This window comes from Strix aluco, chromosome 1, assembly GCF_031877795.1.
Source record: "Strix aluco isolate bStrAlu1 chromosome 1, bStrAlu1.hap1, whole genome shotgun sequence".
Classification (NCBI taxonomy): domain Eukaryota; kingdom Metazoa; phylum Chordata; class Aves; order Strigiformes; family Strigidae; genus Strix; species Strix aluco.
Genome location: NC_133931.1, coordinates 90,367,193 through 90,386,608, shown reverse-complemented (window position 1 = coordinate 90,386,608; position 19,416 = coordinate 90,367,193). Strand labels below are relative to the sequence as shown.

General features: G+C 37.3%; 1 protein-coding gene across 6 annotated transcripts in view; it reads left to right on the top strand.

The window, feature by feature from the left end:
• DROSHA (drosha ribonuclease III) overlaps nt 1–19,416 on the top strand; it is a 75,725-nt gene that overhangs the window by 39,917 nt on the left and 16,392 nt on the right. For all 6 annotated transcript variants that reach the window (XM_074826559.1, XM_074826569.1, XM_074826550.1 and 3 more), the window contains 8 exons: nt 3,340–3,447; nt 5,917–6,055; nt 6,720–6,780; nt 8,716–8,775; nt 10,734–10,833; nt 13,572–13,674; nt 16,164–16,234; nt 17,339–17,383. In XM_074826559.1, coding sequence (XP_074682660.1) covers nt 3,340–3,447; nt 5,917–6,055; nt 6,720–6,780; nt 8,716–8,775; nt 10,734–10,833; nt 13,572–13,674; nt 16,164–16,234; nt 17,339–17,383 — 687 coding nt within the window. The remainder of the gene's footprint in view (nt 1–3,339; nt 3,448–5,916; nt 6,056–6,719; nt 6,781–8,715; nt 8,776–10,733; nt 10,834–13,571; nt 13,675–16,163; nt 16,235–17,338; nt 17,384–19,416) is intronic.

The following is a 19,416-nucleotide window of genomic DNA, read 5'->3' as shown; positions in this document are numbered from 1 at the left end:
TGTTCAGGGTGAGGAGAGAAATGATGTATTTCAAAATATTTCAGCTCACCTGGTTCTTAACAGCTTCAGGTCAGGAGTGTCTGCCAGGGGGGATGGTGGCACTAGCTGTGGGTACTGGAGACTCCCTGCCTTGGCATGCCTGCTGCAGCAAGAAAAGAACATGCAGCATTGTTAAAATCATATATATTAAAAAACAAAAAAAGAAAGTGCTTGCATGTTTATAACCAGATGCAAGTACCAAGGTTATGGGGTAACTCCTGTGGCCATATGGTTTCAGGAGACTTTTTTTTAATCGCTAGCCATTTTTTAGCCTAAGCCAATTTTAAAAGCTTATATTTTATTTTCTTATAAAGAGATAAATGTGTAAAACATCAGAAACATTAAATAGCTATAATCCAACATGATGCACATTAATTGAATCAATCAAGTATTTAGTGCCATGGAAGCAGCACTTAGTCAATATAACTGCAAGACTCAAATTAAAGGCCTTCTGTGTGCTTCCAGGGAGATGTCACTTCTTAGTTCACTGCACCACAGCTGATAAAAATCTAAAACTATAGATTTCAGTCCTCAAACTTAGGGCCACATGTATTTGTATAAAGAATATTAAACCTTGCTTGAGGGACTTTTTCTGCCTAGCACAGTGGAACATACAGGCAGGGAAGAAGAGTTGCCACATGAAACAAGTTTTGGGTTGGGTTTTTTTGTTGGTTTTTCTTTTTTCTTTTGTAAAGATTTCCTTCTATGAAGGAAGACATAGGAAGCACACGTGTACAGATTATGTGGAGGTAAGAGGGGTGTTCTCCCAGCTTGTAAAGTACCCTAAGAAAAATCTAAGTGAGTGACATGGTAACAAAATAAAACTTTGCTTCCACTTACTCAGTTTGCTTGGGGTGGTTTTGCATTTATCTGTCATTCAGAGATCCAGAGAGTCTTTTTCTTGCTGTTAACTAGTTAATTCCATCTGGTGGAAAAGGACCTGGTGGTGTTGGTTGACAGCCACCTGAATATGAGCCAGCAGTGTGCCCAGGTGGCCAAGAAGGCCAGTAGCATCCTATCTTGTGTCAGAAATAGCGTGGCCAGCAGGGACAGGGAAGTGATCTTACCTCTGTACTCAGCACTGGTGAGGCTGAACATCAAATACTGTGTTCAGTTTTGGGCCCCTCACTACAAGACATTGAGGTGCTGGAGCGTGTCCAAAGAAGAGCAATGAAGCTGGTGAAGGGTCTGGAGCACAGGTCTTATGAGAAGTGGCTGAGGGAACTGGTGTTATTTAGCCTGGAGGAAAGGAGACTCAGGAGAGACCTTATTGCTCTGTTTGTAGAAGACCTGAAAGGAGGTTGTAGTGAGGTGGGTGTTGGTCTCTTCTCCCAAGTAGCAAGTGATAGGACAAGAGGAAATGGCCTCAAGTTTTGCCGGGGGAAGTTTAGATTGGATATTAGGAAAAATGTCTTCACCAAACTGGAACAGGCTGCCCAGGGAAGTGGTTCAGTCACCATCCCTAGAGGTATTTAAAAGAGGTGTAGATGTGGTGCTTAGGTTTAGTGGTGGAGTTGGCAATGTTAGGTTAATGGTTAGACTCTATGATCTTTGGGGTCTTTTCCAACCTAAATGATTCTATGATTAACTTCCAGCGATGTGTTCAGTTCTCAAGAATTTCTCAGTCTTTTACTTAAACAGAAAGTATTGCCATTGGTTATTCTCAACTTCTCAATACTAACTGAGTATTTTCTGCTGTTCTCTCTTTAATGACATGCAGAAATCCATAACATCATTTATTCTGTAAATTATACATCATTTGCTTTGTATGCTTGTTTTTCTTGCATCCCTCCAAACTCATCTTCTATAATCATACACATTCCTCTTTCTGAAATTAAGTGATAGCTGTCAGATTTTGATTGCCTTAAAACACATCATTCTTTTGAATATATTCCTGTCATGTCACTAATAGAAATGATTAGAAGAACTGAAATTTGATATCAGTGTCACAAAAATGGTCACATGCATAAAATTCTTTAAATACTGACATTTCTCCTGTAGCTCTTACTCTTCACTCTTATGCAAGATTTTTGATGTTATTGTACTTGCTGTATTTCTGTACTGATAAACAATAGTACTTGCTTATTTCAAGACAGATCTGTCTGAAGTCAATATTAGTGTAGAATTCCTCCTTTAAAACACTGAAAGAGGGAGACTTTCATTGTCGCAAGAGAGTTAGTTAAATTGTTACTGAAATTTTCCCTAACAGAGAAACATTATCTGTTTCCTAGATGATCAAACAGCAACCTTTCTGATATTTTTTTAGCACATTAAACCAGTAAATGCCAGACTATGTCACTTCAAAAAGCCCCTAATTCTTCCTCTGAAGGAAATGAAGTAAGGCATTAATAACTGCTTGAAAATCAAGTGGCTACTGTTGTTCGGTGAAAGCTGGTTAAAGTGGTATAAAATGCTTCTTCCCTAATGTTATGAGGCAGAGGGGAGACGTTTTTTTTTTTATCTTTGGTACTAACCTGTAGGAGTCTGGGCCGCGCTGGGAGAAAGTTAGTGCAGACAGAAGAATGCAAGGACGAAGACAAGGCCAGCAAAATAAGGCTGGCAAAAACACACAAGATAGCAGATAAGTGAGAAACACCTGTGGTCAGCAAAAGCACACAAGTCTGAGCAAAACAGGGTATGAGATAAGGGAGTTTTGGCAAGTTTTGGGCTTTATGTGCTAATTGCAATTAACCAATGCAAATGCTTGTAGAGGCGCGTGAACAGCGCGTGTAGATGACCTGTAGCCTATTAGAAGATAGATGAGTGCGTGTACGGAACTTAGTAGAATATAAATGTAACCAGAAAAGGAAAAATAAAAAAAAAGATGGACGACCTGATCATCACATTGGTGTTGTGTCGTTTCTGTTCCCGCATGGAGAAATAAGGACCCCGGCTAATGGTGACCCCGACACTAACCTAAAACTGCAGGGTGTTAAATAAGAAGGTACAAACATACAGCATCATATTCAGTCACAGCTTATTGAAATTTGGTGTTATTGGTGACCAGACATTTTTTGCCTCATTCAAAATACTTAAGTGCAAGACTGGTTTTATGTTATTTATTTATTTAGTCTGGGTAGGGCTGTGTTCCCACTATGATGATGCAGATGGGCAAACCTGATTTGATTAAGAGCTCTGATGATGAAGTTTGGGAAACCATGATTTTTTTTAACTCATTTAAACCAAAACAGTAAAAGTCAGTGTTGTGATGAAGGGAAAGTGTTTGTATTTATAGCTTAGTCAACTGAATACTGTATACACTGAAATTGAATGCTTTTCCTTATTGCAATTGTTTTTTAGCATGCAATGATGCTTCCTGTCCTCACCCACCACGTGCGCTACCATCAGTGTCTGATGCATTTGGACAAATTGATAGGCTACACTTTTCGAGATAGGTGCTTGCTGCAGGTAAGATGCGCAAAAAGTAAGCTACTTGCTGGTTTGTCTTCCTAATATTATTGAGTTTATCCATAATCCTACCTGCTGTACAAACTTGAGAAATGTGCTGTATTGCTGCAGCTTGGATGTACTTGATTACTTGCACTGCAGATCTTTCAAAAGTTTCAGTTATCACAAGACACTTCTGAATAGAGACATCTATTGTGCATGTAGGCATACACCTACCTTTGCTCCAGTGGTAGGTCTGAATTTGCTTATATTGTGTAGAAAGACAAAAATATGCTTACTGAAAAGACTGTCAGGTACATTACTCATTATTTCCATGTAAGTTCTTTTTTTAGATATTTGTGAAGAATACAGTGTTGTTCTGCAGATGAGCATACGTGCCTTGCTTCTTCCTTTTATAGTCTATTGTTCCAAAAAGAATAATTTAAGTGTTGCCTTTTTATTTTGCATTTATAGCTAGTGAAAAGGAATTTGCAAATGTACGTTCAGCTCTTTGATTTCTATGAGTACATGATGAAATATTTCATTTACAAACAAGGGCAGGAACTGGAGAGGAGAATTTGTTACTTGTTTTAAATGCATCCATGTTGCATAACCAGTTATTTACGTAAGCGCATATTTGGAGTTGATCAGCTCCAAAGGCTGACTGTTGGCATGGTGGCCCCTTTCCTCTTATGGTTTTTCTGAGGTTACTGAAGGGAAATGGAGACTTCTGTTCAGAATTTTCCCCTGAAATAAGCACCATCTGTCTTCACTGACTGGGGCTGAGAAAGGTGAATTTTCTCTTAAGTTCAAACCATGCAGTTTCTGTACGTGTATGGAGACTTTACTCCCAAACTACTTTAAGTAGAGGCTTACAGAGAAATCTTTTCTCATAGCTTCTCTGTCTTCTAGAAGTTGGTTTCCAGGCTTGCTCTACTGAAAGTTATATTAAATATTGAGCACCTTGTAGGATTTGGTTGTTTGCAGGCTGCCTTAATTTTAATATGAAAGATAAAAATGCAATGATGGAAATCTTCAAAATGTTGGGACCAAACACATAAACCAAAAAGCAAATTGCAATTGAAAAGGAGGAGAAAGCAAGTGTGTCAGCATTAGTCAAATTAATGTTTAGTTATAACAAAAGTACTTTTTAATGCTTGATCCCTATGCAAATTTATGTAAAAACCTAGAAACTTGTTCCTGAAGAGAAAGAGCTTTTAAAAAAATGTATATAGCAGCAGTCATCTACTTAAGCATAGGAAATATTAGATGTATAATTTTGCATTGATTTTTACCTGTTTAATTATGATGTATTTTTTTTAAAGTATAGACTGGGCAAGAAAGATTACACTAATTTAACTATACAGATAAATTGTAATGTGTCATCTAGTTCAGATGGAGGAGAAGTTGAGAATGTGCAATTATGACAAACTTATTAATATTAGCAAGGAATTAAAAAGGACTTGGAGAAAGTTCTTGTTGTTGATTAAATACAATTTTACTCTCTAAAACAATTAAGCTTCTCTAAGTCTTATGTTTGCAAAGTCATGGACAATATTTGAATGAACTACTGGAGTGTCTTTACTCACAGCCTGCAGCACCAGTCCTGCAAGGGTTTCAGAAGTAACTTTATGCAGCTTGAATTTGCCAGTGTACTTATTGTTTTATATACAAGGTGTATACAAATGTACACATACATTTATACATGCATAATATTTTTAAGTGTGTATGTGTAAGGAGAAAATGCGTGAGTTTGCAGGATGGGGTCGTACAAGCTAGATGTAGTTCTATTTACTGCTGCCATTTTAGTAGCGGTGGTGTCAGCAGCGGAATAAGGTTTTGATAATGCTAGGTGGTACAAATGTAAACCAGAAAACCAATCCTGCCATTGCTGTTCACTTCCAGTTGAAGAGTGGCCCTGTATAGTCATGAGAGAAAGAGTTCTTCTGTGAATAACTATGCCAGAAATAATATACTTGTTTGTTGGTTGGGGTTTTTTTGAAGTAGGAAAGTTTTATAGATATTTAAAGAACCTAAACCAAATATGTGAATGATTGATAAGCTCTTTTAGTTGTTCATATTTTTAATATGAATATTCATGCTGCAATGTTAGAGTGAATATATGTTTAAATAAGCAAATGTATTGAAATCAGGTCAGCAAAGCTGGTAAGCAAAACTCCTAGCGCAAATTGACAGTTCATGCTTTTTCTCTTCTAAACTAATTTTTCTTTAAAGAAAAAAACCTGTTGAAAATTAATTAGTTAAACTGATGATTGGGCATAAATGTTGCTTCTTTCTGGCATCTGAAATAGTACATCCTACATTTAAATTACTGGAACCAAAGTACTGATTAACGACATCACTTTGTAGCTTTTCTTCAAACTGAAAAATAACAATTATTATCTACCAGTTAAATATATATTTTTTTCCTTACATTTGCAAAAATATATCTAAGATTTTTTTTTTTTCCCTGTATGTGCTATGTTATAGCTTGCCATGACTCATCCAAGCCATCACTTAAACTTTGGAATGAATCCAGATCATGCCAGAAATTCCTTATCCAACTGTGGGATTCGACAACCAAAGTATGGAGATAGAAAAGTTCATCATATGCACATGAGAAAAAAAGGTATGCTGTTACACCACTACCATTTTTCTCCCACTTAATCAGTAAGAAATCCTTTTGTCCATTATTATTTCCTTGGCCATTGTTCCTTTGAGAGATCCCTTCAGTGGAGGATTTAAATGCTTTTATACACAGGCACCAGTGAGATCTTTCTAAAAGACTGCGTTTTGCAAATTAATCAACAAGTACAGAGCTGAGAAAAAGCAAGGATAATAAATGGGAGGATGTGTTTTCTTTGATTTTTGGCCAAGTATTGTTTTCTTAATTTGCTGCTCAACATGGTGAGCAAACTGGAGGATATTTTGTAAAAATGTCTTATTAATGTGAAAATACATGGTCTGTCTGCTGCAGAATATTCCTTGTCCCTTAAAAGTATATTCAGCTGTAATGAAGTAAATTGTTTATGTAATGCTTGGCATGTCTTTTTCATGCAAAGATGGTATTTTTATCTGGCTCTCTGAATACAGAAATCAGTAGTATTGTAACGGGACTGCAGTCAGGCAGAGAGCATCTGCAAGGATTATACTTGCTTTAAGTAAACCCTGTAAAAAACAGGATGATCTTGTGTGCAGCAATTACAAAGTAACATTTTGAGCAGTTATTTTCTAAGCCTATTCAAATTGAATTAGTGGTTGTTTATTTAATAGTGCATTGTTTATATTTCTAGGGATAAACACCCTGATAAATATTATGTCCCGTTTGGGACAGGATGATCCAGCTCCTTCCAGGTAATGCTTTTGTTTGCAAGTAGGAAAGCTGTGGCAGGGGGGTAGATATTTAATAGAAACAACCAACTTACTGTCAGCAACAGCTTTGACAAATAGTTGAAATGAAAAGTCATTTTCAATTGGCTTTTATATTATGAAGATGTGCTCAACCGCCATTACCAGTGACATAGTAAATGTTTGGTCATGCCTGCAGAAAACTCCTCAGGAAGGTTTTAAGAGATAATTACATCATTGTAGTTTATCCTTGAAGTGAGGACTAAAAGGCTACCTTTTTGCTTTCTGCAGAGTAAAACATAAGATTTGTTGTTATTGTTATCACTGATATAAATTGGATTCCCCATCACATTTCCTCACAGTCGTTCATTCCTGGTATGGCACCTTGTTAACATGAGTGTGATACTGAACATGGGTTTCACTGATTTACTGGTCCAATTTAAAGACACATGCAAAAACCATTAATGCTGTAATGTAATAATCCTCAAATGACCACTAAGAATTCTCTGCAAATAAGTAACGTTTAAGATGTGGTTTATAGCCACAGACACCATATTTAGCCAGACTGAATAAACAAAGCTCATAGGGCTAATGCAAGAAACAGTTGCATGTGAAAATTCCTAAATGCATGCAGGCAGAGTGGATTTTAGTTAACTAGTGCTATGACTAGGCCTTTTAGGATTCGTCATTTTGGAGGAAGCTCAGGAATGGGAGGAATTGAATTCTAAATAAATTATTGTTGCAGTGTTCCCCAAATGCTGTTTCAGCTAGACCATGCCCTTTTCTTTGAGAGTCAGCCTGAAGCTTATTTCAGCCCTGTTAAGATAATGTGAGATAAGGCTAAATTGCATTAATCCTCACAAAATAACACACAAATATAAAACCCCACATCTGAGAGATCTGTTTTCCACTATGTTGCTACACAGAGAAGTTGTAGTTTTGCTCGCACCTTATTGTTTTACACAGCAGAGGTATTTGAATTCTTTCAGCCCATAACAAAGGCCTGCTATTTCAGAAATTAGACTAACTATATAATTGTTGCAGGAGTGCAAATTGCATTAAAACCTGTCAAACAATTGAGAAGGATCTTCTGGATTAAAAAAAAAGTAATCCTGTGGTAGTGGTCTTGATTCTGTTACAATCATGTGTGAAGTCAAAATGGTGCTACTTACACACTTTGATGTGTAGAGCAGAAATTTGTATATATTCAAAGACAAACTCATGTTCTTTTTCAGCTGCTGTGTCCTGTTAGTCCTTTGTTATATAAGCAGGCAGACAGCTTGAAGGAAGCAAATCTTTATGCAAAAAAACCGAAAATCAGAAGCAGTAATAGTAGAATCTTGTATTTCCTGTTTTCTTTTTCTTCTAGCTTAATGGCATCTTTGAATGCACCTTCTTACACAGCCATTTTTTCTTTTGAGCTCAAAGGAAGTTACAGAAAACAGGGCTATTTAAAGGTGCTATGAAAAATAAAAGTACTTACTCCCTTGTAGCTCTGCGGTACCAACGAATCTGTTGCAGAGTCATCACACCCTGCAGGTGTTGGATGTTAAATACATACACTTCCCTAGTTACATGCACAAGGCTGAAGACAGATTGTGTATTTCAGTCACCTGGTGCCCTCTGATGGACAAAGAAACCCGACCTCAGTGCCAATCAACGGTACTGTTTCCTTTCTCTATTTGTTAAGCTCTGACAATAGCTCAGAATTGAACCTATGAAAATTTCAAAGGTGGTGGTGTCAGTCCTGAGTTTCAAGATTCATGTAGTTGTTATTCTGGTTTGGAAAGAATTGTAACCCAGAGAGGGTCGGGGAGGCCGCAAGAATGTCTATCATGGCTGGTTAGCAGTCAACTCTGATCTGTTCTATTTTAATTGTATTGTGTAAATAACCGGCATGTGTTTCTTAGCTGGTAGTAAACCTTAAAATAACTTTTTCAGGATTAACCACAACGAGCGTTTAGAATTTCTGGGAGATGCTGTGGTGGAATTCTTAACAAGGTAAATGGAGGGTTCTTAAGCAGTTCTCACCTTTGTATGTTATTGTCATACTGTTGGGCTTATTAAGCTTTGCAGAGTCTACTTTATGACTGTGTATGTTTGCAGTCCTGCACATCTGAACACAGCTTTCTTAAAAATTCCTTCAGTGCTGCTGATACAAGGAAGATTACAAAATGAAAAGCTAGAGTTTTTGTTTCATGGAGTGCATTTTAAGTTGATTTGGGTTAGAGATTATTCAGCTACAGACAAGTTGAACTTTGTACCCTTTTTTTAAAGGAAAGATATTTTTCTTAGCATGCCATTTTGTTTACATGGGTTCTTTTTCACTAGTTATAAGTGAAAAGCATTTATTGGTAATATTGTTACAGTTCTTATATTTCCAGTTTTTAGGGCTGTAGGTTCTGTTATATATGTTTGTAAATAAAATGTTTGAGCACAAATGTAACTCATTTAGAAGTGGTAACAAAAACACATGGTTCATTAAAAATTACTTCAGTTTTGGTCTGAGTATTCTGAAATCAGTGAACAATACAGGGATGTTATCAGTTACCTCCACTGGCCTCTTACCTGAGTACTAGAGGCAGGTAGTTTGCATAAAATAAAGATTATAATCCATTTTCATCTGCTTTGCTTTGGTTTTAATAGGGGAGTAGTCTTGTTTACTGTAAAGCTTCTCTTCAAGCAAGGTTGTTATATGAATATCAAAACTGCCCTTTTATCTCCAGTCTCTGCTAGCCTCTACTAGCCATTAGCTACTCAGTATTAAAAGCTATTAGTCTATAAAGGTCTCCACTGCCCTTAAAACCCATGGCCTTTTCTCTTACACAACAATACAGGCTGATAAGATGGAAGACTTGCTGATTAAAATGTCTTGCATTTTTCATTGTCATTGTTCATCAACCATCAGTTGACTTTCTGAGCTAACTTTTGTCTCGATTGAGGAAAAAAACTGAATTACATTTCTGTTCAATAGAGCATGTAAGCACCTATTTAAGTCTGAATTTTTTTCTAACTCTCTTGACTTCAGGTCTTTGCTTTTGTGAATTATGATGCTTGATTAGATTGCCTCTTAAGTTTTATAGCAATTTTTGTCCTTAAATAATCTTTCATCCATCTGCACTTTTCTCCCTGGGTACTGGGTTAATAAAATATTTTAATAATTAGTGCCATCCACTGCCTTATTTGCGGAATGTTGAAAACCCTCTGTATTAACTTTTTTCTGACATGGGTTAGATAGTCATATATGAAGATACTCAGAATCCTTTATCCATTACTCAGATCTTGGTTGGACCACTGAACTACTTTTTTTGGTTTGTTTCTGTTTTATGAGGTATCTTTCTTGCGTGATGACAAATATCATTAAAGGCAGTTGAAAGCCTGTGTTTTTTACTGATTTTTTTTTTTTTTTTCTGTGGTATTAATGACTTCACACATTTGATAAATACAGGTTGTTGACTTCTGGTCTTTGGCCCCATTAGCATCTGTTAAAGTACTGTAAGAAACGTGTAAAACAAGTATCCTGAGTGGTGGTCCAGCCTGAATTAGTAGTGTCTTAAAGCACTGCATACCTGCAGCTTGGAGTTTCTCAAGGCTGACAGTTCCCTTGTGCTTTATTCCTCAGTGTCCTCTAGGTGTCAACCTTGCTGAACCCACTGCTGCTGGTGAATAGAAATCTTCAGATGAGGGACCTGCATGTTGTTGCAGGGATTTAGAGATTATGTGCTGCCCAGTAGAGAAAAAGCACTCTTATTCCCCTGCTGCCAATGTGGTCCAGTCAAATATTATTGAGCATTTTTTTAATGTTTGTTTCTTTACCTTGCTTCAAGCTGAGTGGTCACCTTGGGAAGGGACCTGTGTTACCCCTAGGATCTGAGGGAAAGGCACGGTTCCCTAGAGACACACGTGGTTCATCTTTAACCAAACGCTGACAGCATCTCATTTGATTTTTGTTTTGCCAGTGTCCACTTGTACTACCTGTTTCCCACTCTGGAGGAAGGCGGATTAGCTACGTACCGCACTGCCATCGTACAGAACCAACATCTGGCCATGTTGGCTAAGGTACAGTTTTATATGTCTTTGTATTTGACACCCAGAGCTAGCATACTGTTAGTGCATGGATTGCTTCTTGAGGGATCTGTCCGCTTTGAACATCAGTGTCTTTACTGCGTTTTATGTACCAGATTTGGGGTACAGTAACTCTTCAGTTTGAAAGTAGATTTTAAAGATGAAGTAGGATCTAGTGTTCTCCCCAAAGCATGTTTTTAAGAGGAGTAATTTTTGCAGTTTTTAGGATGCTTATGTTGAAGAAGTGTCTATATTTACCTTTAAATTGCAGATGTAATGAAGCTGATAGTAAAAATTTAGTGAAGAAAAATAAACAAACTAGTTGCTTATAAAAGGACTTCCTGATAGAATATGTAGGGAGAATATGGCAGCAGGTGGTAGAGAAGGTGTGGGGGGGAAATAATTTTGTCTGCTCTGTAACCTATGCAGTCATTTTCAGATTCACTGTGAACTGTGGAAGAGAAATATGTTGGAAAGGCTTTTGGTGAAAAGTTGTGTTATCTCATTGGAAAAATTGAGATGCCTCTGAATTTTATGTCATTTAATTCTGTGAATGACAGAGGTTTTTACATTTCTACATGATACTAGGGGGCGGGAATATGATACTGAATTTTAATATGATAATGAATTTTAATATGATATTCATACTTTATTTTGTTAGCGTGTTTTTTAAAAAACAGCCTGAGATTTACTGACGCGATGGACTAAATGCATTCACGCATGCGCGCACACATGTCCACTGTGTACTGCTGATGGTTTTCAAGTGCTCTTTTAATTTTGTCTGTTCATATTCATACAGTAATTTAAACAAACATATACAGTCTTGGGATTTTGGCAAAACTGCATTATTTCTAACATGCCATATTTTTGCTCAGTTCTCAGGAGAGGCATAGGGTGGGGAGTGAATACAAGTCTTTTTCTCCAAAGCTTTCTTTAATGATTTAGATAAGCATAAATTGATTGAAATGTTTCAAATCAGGGTTTTATTTACAAATATGGTATTGAACTGCCTGATATTTGAATTTATGTTACTGTTTTAAAACCTGCATTGGGAAAGCTCGTATATTCTTAGTCTGTTCACAGCCTTTATCATTGAACATGGACAATTTTTGAAAATTTTTATTGCAACATTTTTAAACTGTATTTATCTTAGATGCAACTGTAAATATTAGATATCTGTACATTCCTGATTTCCCACCTTACCCTTTTTTCCTCTCATATATCTTATATGATGATCCTGGTTTCATCCCCTTTAATTATCCCCTGCAGTGTCATGTTGCATTCAGTTTACTTACTCAGTATAACTCTCAGCTCCTCAATTTCTTTTGTGTGTGTGGAATGCTGTTTTAACTGAGGATCAAACAATAACTTTCTGTAGTTCCTAAGGGACATGGTAGCATAAATTTACAAAATAGTCTGAAATATGTTCTGATCAAAAAATGAGAAGCAAAACACATGCAAAAACAGCTGAATGAAAGCTCCAAAAATTGAGATAAGCCATTGGAAGCAGGGGAGACACACCAACACGCAAACAACACCTGTTAAAATGAACAAATGACAATAATCTGTAAGAAGTTTAAATTCAATATAAAACAATGTTTCACTTTTATGTTAACTCTAACAGGCATTCCCTGCACTTTATAAAGTGCTATGGAACATCGTAAGTGGTAATTCCCTGTGTTCTGGAGCAGTGAATAGGCTCTCATTCATTGAAAATGGAAGACGACTCTTTTCGAATTGAAATGTGTCTAAACCACGCACCTCAAACAACTTAGTCTTCACTTTTAGCTCTTAAATATACTCCAGGAGGATGAAGTTGAAAGTTAATGAGAAATTACTCAGTAGAAACTTACACACAGTTGGGAAGAACCTGTTCTCATACAAACTTTGCAAGATGCATAAATCTCTTCTTTAAAAATCTCAGTAATGGTTTTTTGTCAAAAAGATGAATATGAAAAGAGAATCTAGTAGGTCTTGCCAGCATTTCTATAGCAGAATTATCACATATTATATAAGATATCTGACTCACTACCTGAGATTCTGACTGGCAAGCAGAACTGCAGTTTAGGCAACAGGTGAATGTTAATGATGCACATTTGAAAGAAAGAAGAAAGCTAGGTGGCACTGTCGATTAAATATTAGTCTTCTGCTTGCAGTGCCCAGAGGCTTTTGTTGCTGCCACCTGTTGACACTCTTAGAGGAAAAAGCCAGATGTTCAATGGATTGTGTCTACCAGAGTTGCTGTTCCTCACTGTTCTACTTCATGTTCTTCCTGCAGGCAAAATCTTTTTCCTCAGTGTTAATTCCCCGCCCTTTGAATGTTCCTTTGGCATTTCTGAAGGCAAATCACACAAGGGCAAGCTACCATCAAGAAACACAACATATTGCACCATCCAGCTGGTATCAGGCTATTTTTGTCACACCTTCAGCCCTCCTCTTGAACTCATTCCTAAATCTCACTAGTAACATGTTTTGATCTGTCTTCCACTGACAGTTTCATTTGATAATTCCTATCTTTCCCATGGTATCACACTCTAGTTGCTTGCCACTGGTAAACAATACGAAGTCTTCTAATTTTAGCCTATGTCTGAACTGAAACTATGGAGAAAAGCTTTAAAGTTCCCTCAAACCCAGTTGCTGCATAATAATAGTGTAATTGAACTCTAGTGACTAGAACTGGTACTCTCATACTTCTGAAGCCATGGTTTTGACTCTTTCCACATCTTCTGCAGAAGCTGGAACTAGATCGATTTATGCTTTATGCTCATGGTCCAGACCTTTGCAGGGAATCGGATCTCCGTCATGCTATGGCAAACTGCTTCGAAGCCCTAATAGGTAAAGATGTGTATTTGTGTGTGCAGACAGTTATGTTTTAATATGTCTACATGCCATGTTGATTGTAATGGAGGACACATGGGTCTGTGTTGAGTAGTGTTAGTAAGGGTAGGTGATAGTAAAGCTTCTTAAACCTTCTTCATCTCTTCCCATCTCCTGCACATACACCGTGTGTATAATATGAGTGTGCAGTATTACAGTTAAAATCTCATCTTCCATATCCTGCCTCCCACACACTGAAGATTCACCCATTTCATACCATTGTGGCACAGTACTTCTGTCTGTCCACACAGAACTCCACCTCTCATGTGCCACCATGGCCTGCCACCTGCAGTCGTCTGAGGGGAGTGGTTCAGTCACCATGGCCTGGCAGGAAAAGTGCAGGTTGGCTGCTTCCAGTAGTGCTTGCACAGACCTGCAGAATGTGGAGTTGCACTTCAGCCCTGAATTTTAAACTCTGCAGCTTGCTTTCTGAATGCACCAGGCACGCCCAACCAAGTCATCAATCCACTTCCTCTGTGCTCTGCTAACCTTCTCCTGTGAATTAAATGTGACATTTGCCACATAAATATTTTTAGGTCTTTGCATTTTCCTTTCAAATAAAAAGCTTTGCAATATGCTATCGCTGGTGTAATAAAGCTACCAGAACCCTCTAGCTGAGGATGAGGGGGAGTTGTGTCAAATTTGCTGTTGGGCACCAAGATGCTGATTAGTGACTGGCTGTGCTAGTTGATAAATATAGGTTGGAGAAGAAATCAGGACTGCCTGACCACAGTTACCAAATAAGCAAGCAGTAAGGCAGAAATCTGATCTGTTATATCCACACAAGTTCTATTTTAAATAGCATATTTTTATAAAACTTTACTTGTTTAAATATACAAAGCAAGCTAAATCTCACTGATTTGGCTTCATATTCATCCAAATGTACTGTACATGATATTAGCTATGGGAATGGTTTAGCCGTGATCCAGGTCTTTACATACTACACAAGCTCCTAAAGCATTTTGTCCTGCTTTGAAAAATAGATTGTAGTTGACTTAGATGTCAACAGTTCTGTGCCTTCTGCCTCAGGCCAAATTGCATTTCATCTTATCAAGAAATAAGTTCTCTTTTTAACTCTATTTTGCTTTCCATGAGTGCTTTGATCTTTAATTTAAAAATAAAAAAACAAACGGAAAAGGAACACTAGATATGTATCTGTGGCTTTGTTCATATGCTTCAGCTTGTCTAGGATGTAATGATGAGGTCTATTTGGCAAGCATTGAGATTTGCTAAGAGAGACGCTTGCTGTTTAACCTCCAATACAAAGTTGTTCACAAAGTTAATTGAGCAATAAGATTTTGTCAGGGCCATAGCTAAAATCTGGGAGCTTGTTAAGGGACTGTAAAAGTATATGTGGTGTTTGCAGCTCCTACTTGAGAACCTTTGTAAAAGTCTGGTGCTTCTTCCCTGTGATGAAAATAATAACCAAAAGTATAAGCAGGCTGCCTAGGACCTGTTTGAAATTCTGTGCTCTCATAATATGCCTCTGATAGTTGTATAAACCCCCAAACTGTTCTTCAAAGAGTCCAAAGAAAGTAGTTGATCTAGTGAGGAATTAAAAGGAAAGAGGCAGGTAAAGACACAGCAAGGCATACCATGATCTCCCTGTATATGGGAACATCAGCTCCCTTTCTCTGTGTTCTTCGTGTAGCTCTGTATTCCCTTTGCTTTTATACAGATGTGCTTACATGGGCTAGTTTGAGGTTTGCAGAAGCCCTCCTGTAAAGAGTATCAAAGGGCAAAGTGTCGCTACTGAATTTGTAAAGTGCCTGTGCAGATACAGGGTGTATATGGTACACACAAAAAATACAATATGCTAGCACAAGTTTTGCAGAGCTTGTTACTAAGGGGCATGTGGAGGGCTAGTGAGGGTTGTATATGCAGTTTAAAAAAAAAAAAAAAAAAAAAAAAAGTACCATAATCTCCAGAAATTGAGAGATGCAAAGGTGCAGTTTCCAGTTCAGACAATGTATTTTGTGATATTGGGGAGACACTGAGGTTTGGAATGGTCCTGACACATCATTTATATGCACAATATAATGTTGTTGAAAGTACAGAATAAATGAAAATTATTTGCTAGCTACTGAAATGTATTTCATGGCTTTCACTATCTACATATATGGTATAGTTAGCTGATTACTGGAAACTACTTTTAGAAATAGCTTGCTTCTAGCCTAATTTGTTTAAACTTTTCTCTTTGGATGTATCATTTTCTACCACTGATTCAACTATTTCAGGTTTTTTATGTGCATTTTATGACCATTGATTTATGTTGGTGTTTAATATGCTTTAAATTTCTCAAAAAATTAGGTATTACTACAGAAAGCATGCTTTTAAAAAATAATTATACTGGAGATGAAGGCAGAGATCCTTGACTTTCTTGTGCTTAGTAATTTTTTAAGTACTAATGCATTATTGACCTTTGACGTATTGGTCCCCTCATGCAGGAGCTGTTTATCTAGAAGGGAGCCTAGAAGAAGCAAAGCAATTATTTGGACGTTTACTCTTCAATGACAAGGTATTTATGTATTTATATGATTTGATTTCCATTTTAAAAATAACTGAAGACATGCTTTCTTCTCCGTTGCTTTACTTGAGAATCACAAATGAACAGGAATACACCTTTTGTACTTAGTTCCAGGAAACTGAATGTAGCATGGAGTGTTTAGGACAGCAAGCTGCACTGGTTCAGGCAAAAATATTGCAGTGTTTCCTCAGGTGTGCTGTTTGTTGGTTGGCTTAGGTAGGGAAGGGTGGGTGGTGCGGGAAACCTGCAGACTTCCATTCAAAGTGCTGCTCTAACAGCAGAGATGGGTTATCTCTGCTCATCCCAGCGGCGTGCTTTGGAGAAATGATGCACATGTAAAGTGACTATTCCTGTTTCATCATTTAAATCATCCCACCCCCTAAAAGTTTAAAACATATATTTGAAAAAAATACAGGGGATTTCATCCAGCATTTACACAGTTGCATAATTAAAGTCTGATCCATTCTTGCATACTGTATCTTAGATCACTGTTAGTTGGAATTTATCCCATATAATGGCTAAGGAAAGTAAGCAGTACACACTGCTGGGACAATACACATGGCAGTGGTGAGGCGATGAATTATACAGTATTTTCCTTCTTGAAAGTCTCTGAGTCTGTGAAATGACAAAGCTTATTAGAAATAAAGGTATTTTGAAACCTGTTATAACTCAGTGTTTATTTGCTTCTCAGTGCCTGTAGTGAAGGAAGCCTATATGAAATAGAAAAAAATAAGCATGGGGTTTTTTTTTCTTTTTTAGTCCTTGCCTTTGGTGAAGTCAAACTTGCTACTGAGGAGCACTTGCAAATAAAGTTAGTCCTGAGGCTTAAACAAATCTTTTTCTTCCTTTAACCACTTTTCATTTGGTTCAAGGATTTTTCCACCTCTTTGACACTAGCTAATTAGGAAAACTACAGGCAGTTTGAACAGCAAATACATGATTTTAAAAATTAGTTTGCCAGCACTATTGAATTTGCAATAAGCAGAGTCAGCATCTGAAATAGTTCAGTATTTCAAGTAATGACATTTTATTTAGTACTGTGGAATTTGTTAAATGACTCCCTTGAGCATTAAAGGCATCTCTCAATGTTTGCAGGACCTGCGGGATGTATGGCTTAATTATCCACTACACCCACTCCAAGTAAGTGTATCCCTTTCTGTAATAAATTTCATAGCTCTGTTTTATTTTCAGGGGTGCTTTTCCATAGGTTTCCATTGTAATGACATCTCAGAAATTGTGCTAAAGAGTAGCCAAAGGAGTGTATTGCCAAAAGGTGTATTGCCTTTGTGTTTGGTTTTGGGTTTTGGGGTGGGGTTTTTTTATAAATAATGAGTCTCTGCCTCGGTGAGATTTAATCATTCACCTTTCCTTGTCTCATGTTCGATATATAACTGTGCTTAAATTATATATCTAGTGAGAGGTAACATTTTGGTGGCTTCTTGTTCATCTTCTCGAAGTTAGTTGAAAAAGGGTACAAAAACAATCTATGTACATATTTTGTTAACCTGAAATTAAGACTGAAACCTTAATAGTAGGATGGCACATTAGTTGAATGGAATAAAAGTGTATTCTGGTGTTCAGGTTTTTTTTGGCGGGGGGGTGTGTGTGCACTGATAGCATGGTTGTTTTGGTGATTCCAGTAGCTTTAATACCAAGTGAGCACTGAAATTATGAGGGTGTCTGAAGGCTAATTTATTCTTCATGTATTGAAGGATACAAGTTCACATTTTGTTAGTTTACAAGGCTGAGAGTTGGGAGAATGGTTTCCCAGTTCTTGTTCCCTGACTGAATTCTGACAGAGACCTAGAGCAAGTCACAGCCTCTCTGCACTGTTGCTCCTTGTCTTCTCAGCAAACATGGTAGCATTTTCTAAGTGTGCAGGGGTGCTGCAAGAATAGCTGTATTCGAATTGTTATCCAGTTGTTTAGTAAGGTTTTCAGGGTCATATGAACATCTGAGAGATTTCTTTTGTCCAATCAAATGTCTGATGTTTTGTGCATTCCATTTGTCTCCTTTGAAACTTTTTATGAGTGCAGCCTTCCAGCAGAAGGTCACTTTGAGGCCTCCATCTGAAATGTCTCGTATATTTGTACGGATTTTGCAATGGATACATAGACAAAATCTTCAGCAACAAATCAGTGCACATGAAGTGTTTTTACAACCAACTCTCTGTGAGTGTAAATAGAAGAAGAGTCTTAATGGGAAGATAAACTTTTGAGATTCAACACCAGCTATCCTGCATGGTGGCACAAGCTCTCAAGAAAATTCTTGCTCTGGATTTCTTTCTTTTCTCTTACTTTATTTTAACCTTTTTATCTCTGCTTTCACAAGGAAGTCTTGGACTCTGAATAGAGATTGGAGACAGTCAGTGTATGCAGCTTATTGTTTCTTTCTACTACCTTAACTTGTGTGATGAAAATTTATTTTCTTCCATGTCCCAGAAGCCATCCTAGCTCTCAGCTTGCCATTAGGGGAAACACAGGCTGCTCAGGTTGGCCTTTGGGCACAGACAGCTAGCCTGAAAAATAGCATTTTAAAAATTATTAAAAGTCACGGTAACAATATGACAAATGAGTTGCTAATTAAAAAAAAAAAAAATCAAACTGAAGGCCTGTAACCCTGTTATTTGACACTCATCAAGTCAGTAGAAATAGTGATGAAAAAATAATTAGTGGTCACCTATATAAATGTGGTCTCTTTAGAAAGAGTCAACGTGTAAAGACAAGTCCTGCTCACAAATGAATAGGAGATTTTAGAGGAGACAAAAAAGCACGTGATGATGCAGATGATACTGTCTGCTGGGTTTCCTAAGAGGCTGTTGGAAAGGCACTCAAAGATGTGTTTTAAAAAAGAAAGGAATAAAAAAAAAGCAACCCCAGTGAATGGCTGAAACATAAAAAATGGAGAACAGGAGTGAAATGACCACATCTTACAAGGGATGGAGATCCCTGGCAGATTTCCCTAGGGAGCTTTGCTAAGGTATAGGCTGTTCACATCAACAGCTTAGGAAGGAGGGTGAGCAGTGAGGTGGCAGTTGTTTGACAATACCAAATTATTCAGGGTAGCAGGAACAACAGCAGGCTGAAAAATTGCAGTCTGATTGCAAGAATGCAAGAGTGACTAACTGTGGAGTAAAAAAGCAGATGAAATTCTGTGTCGGTGAACATAAAGGA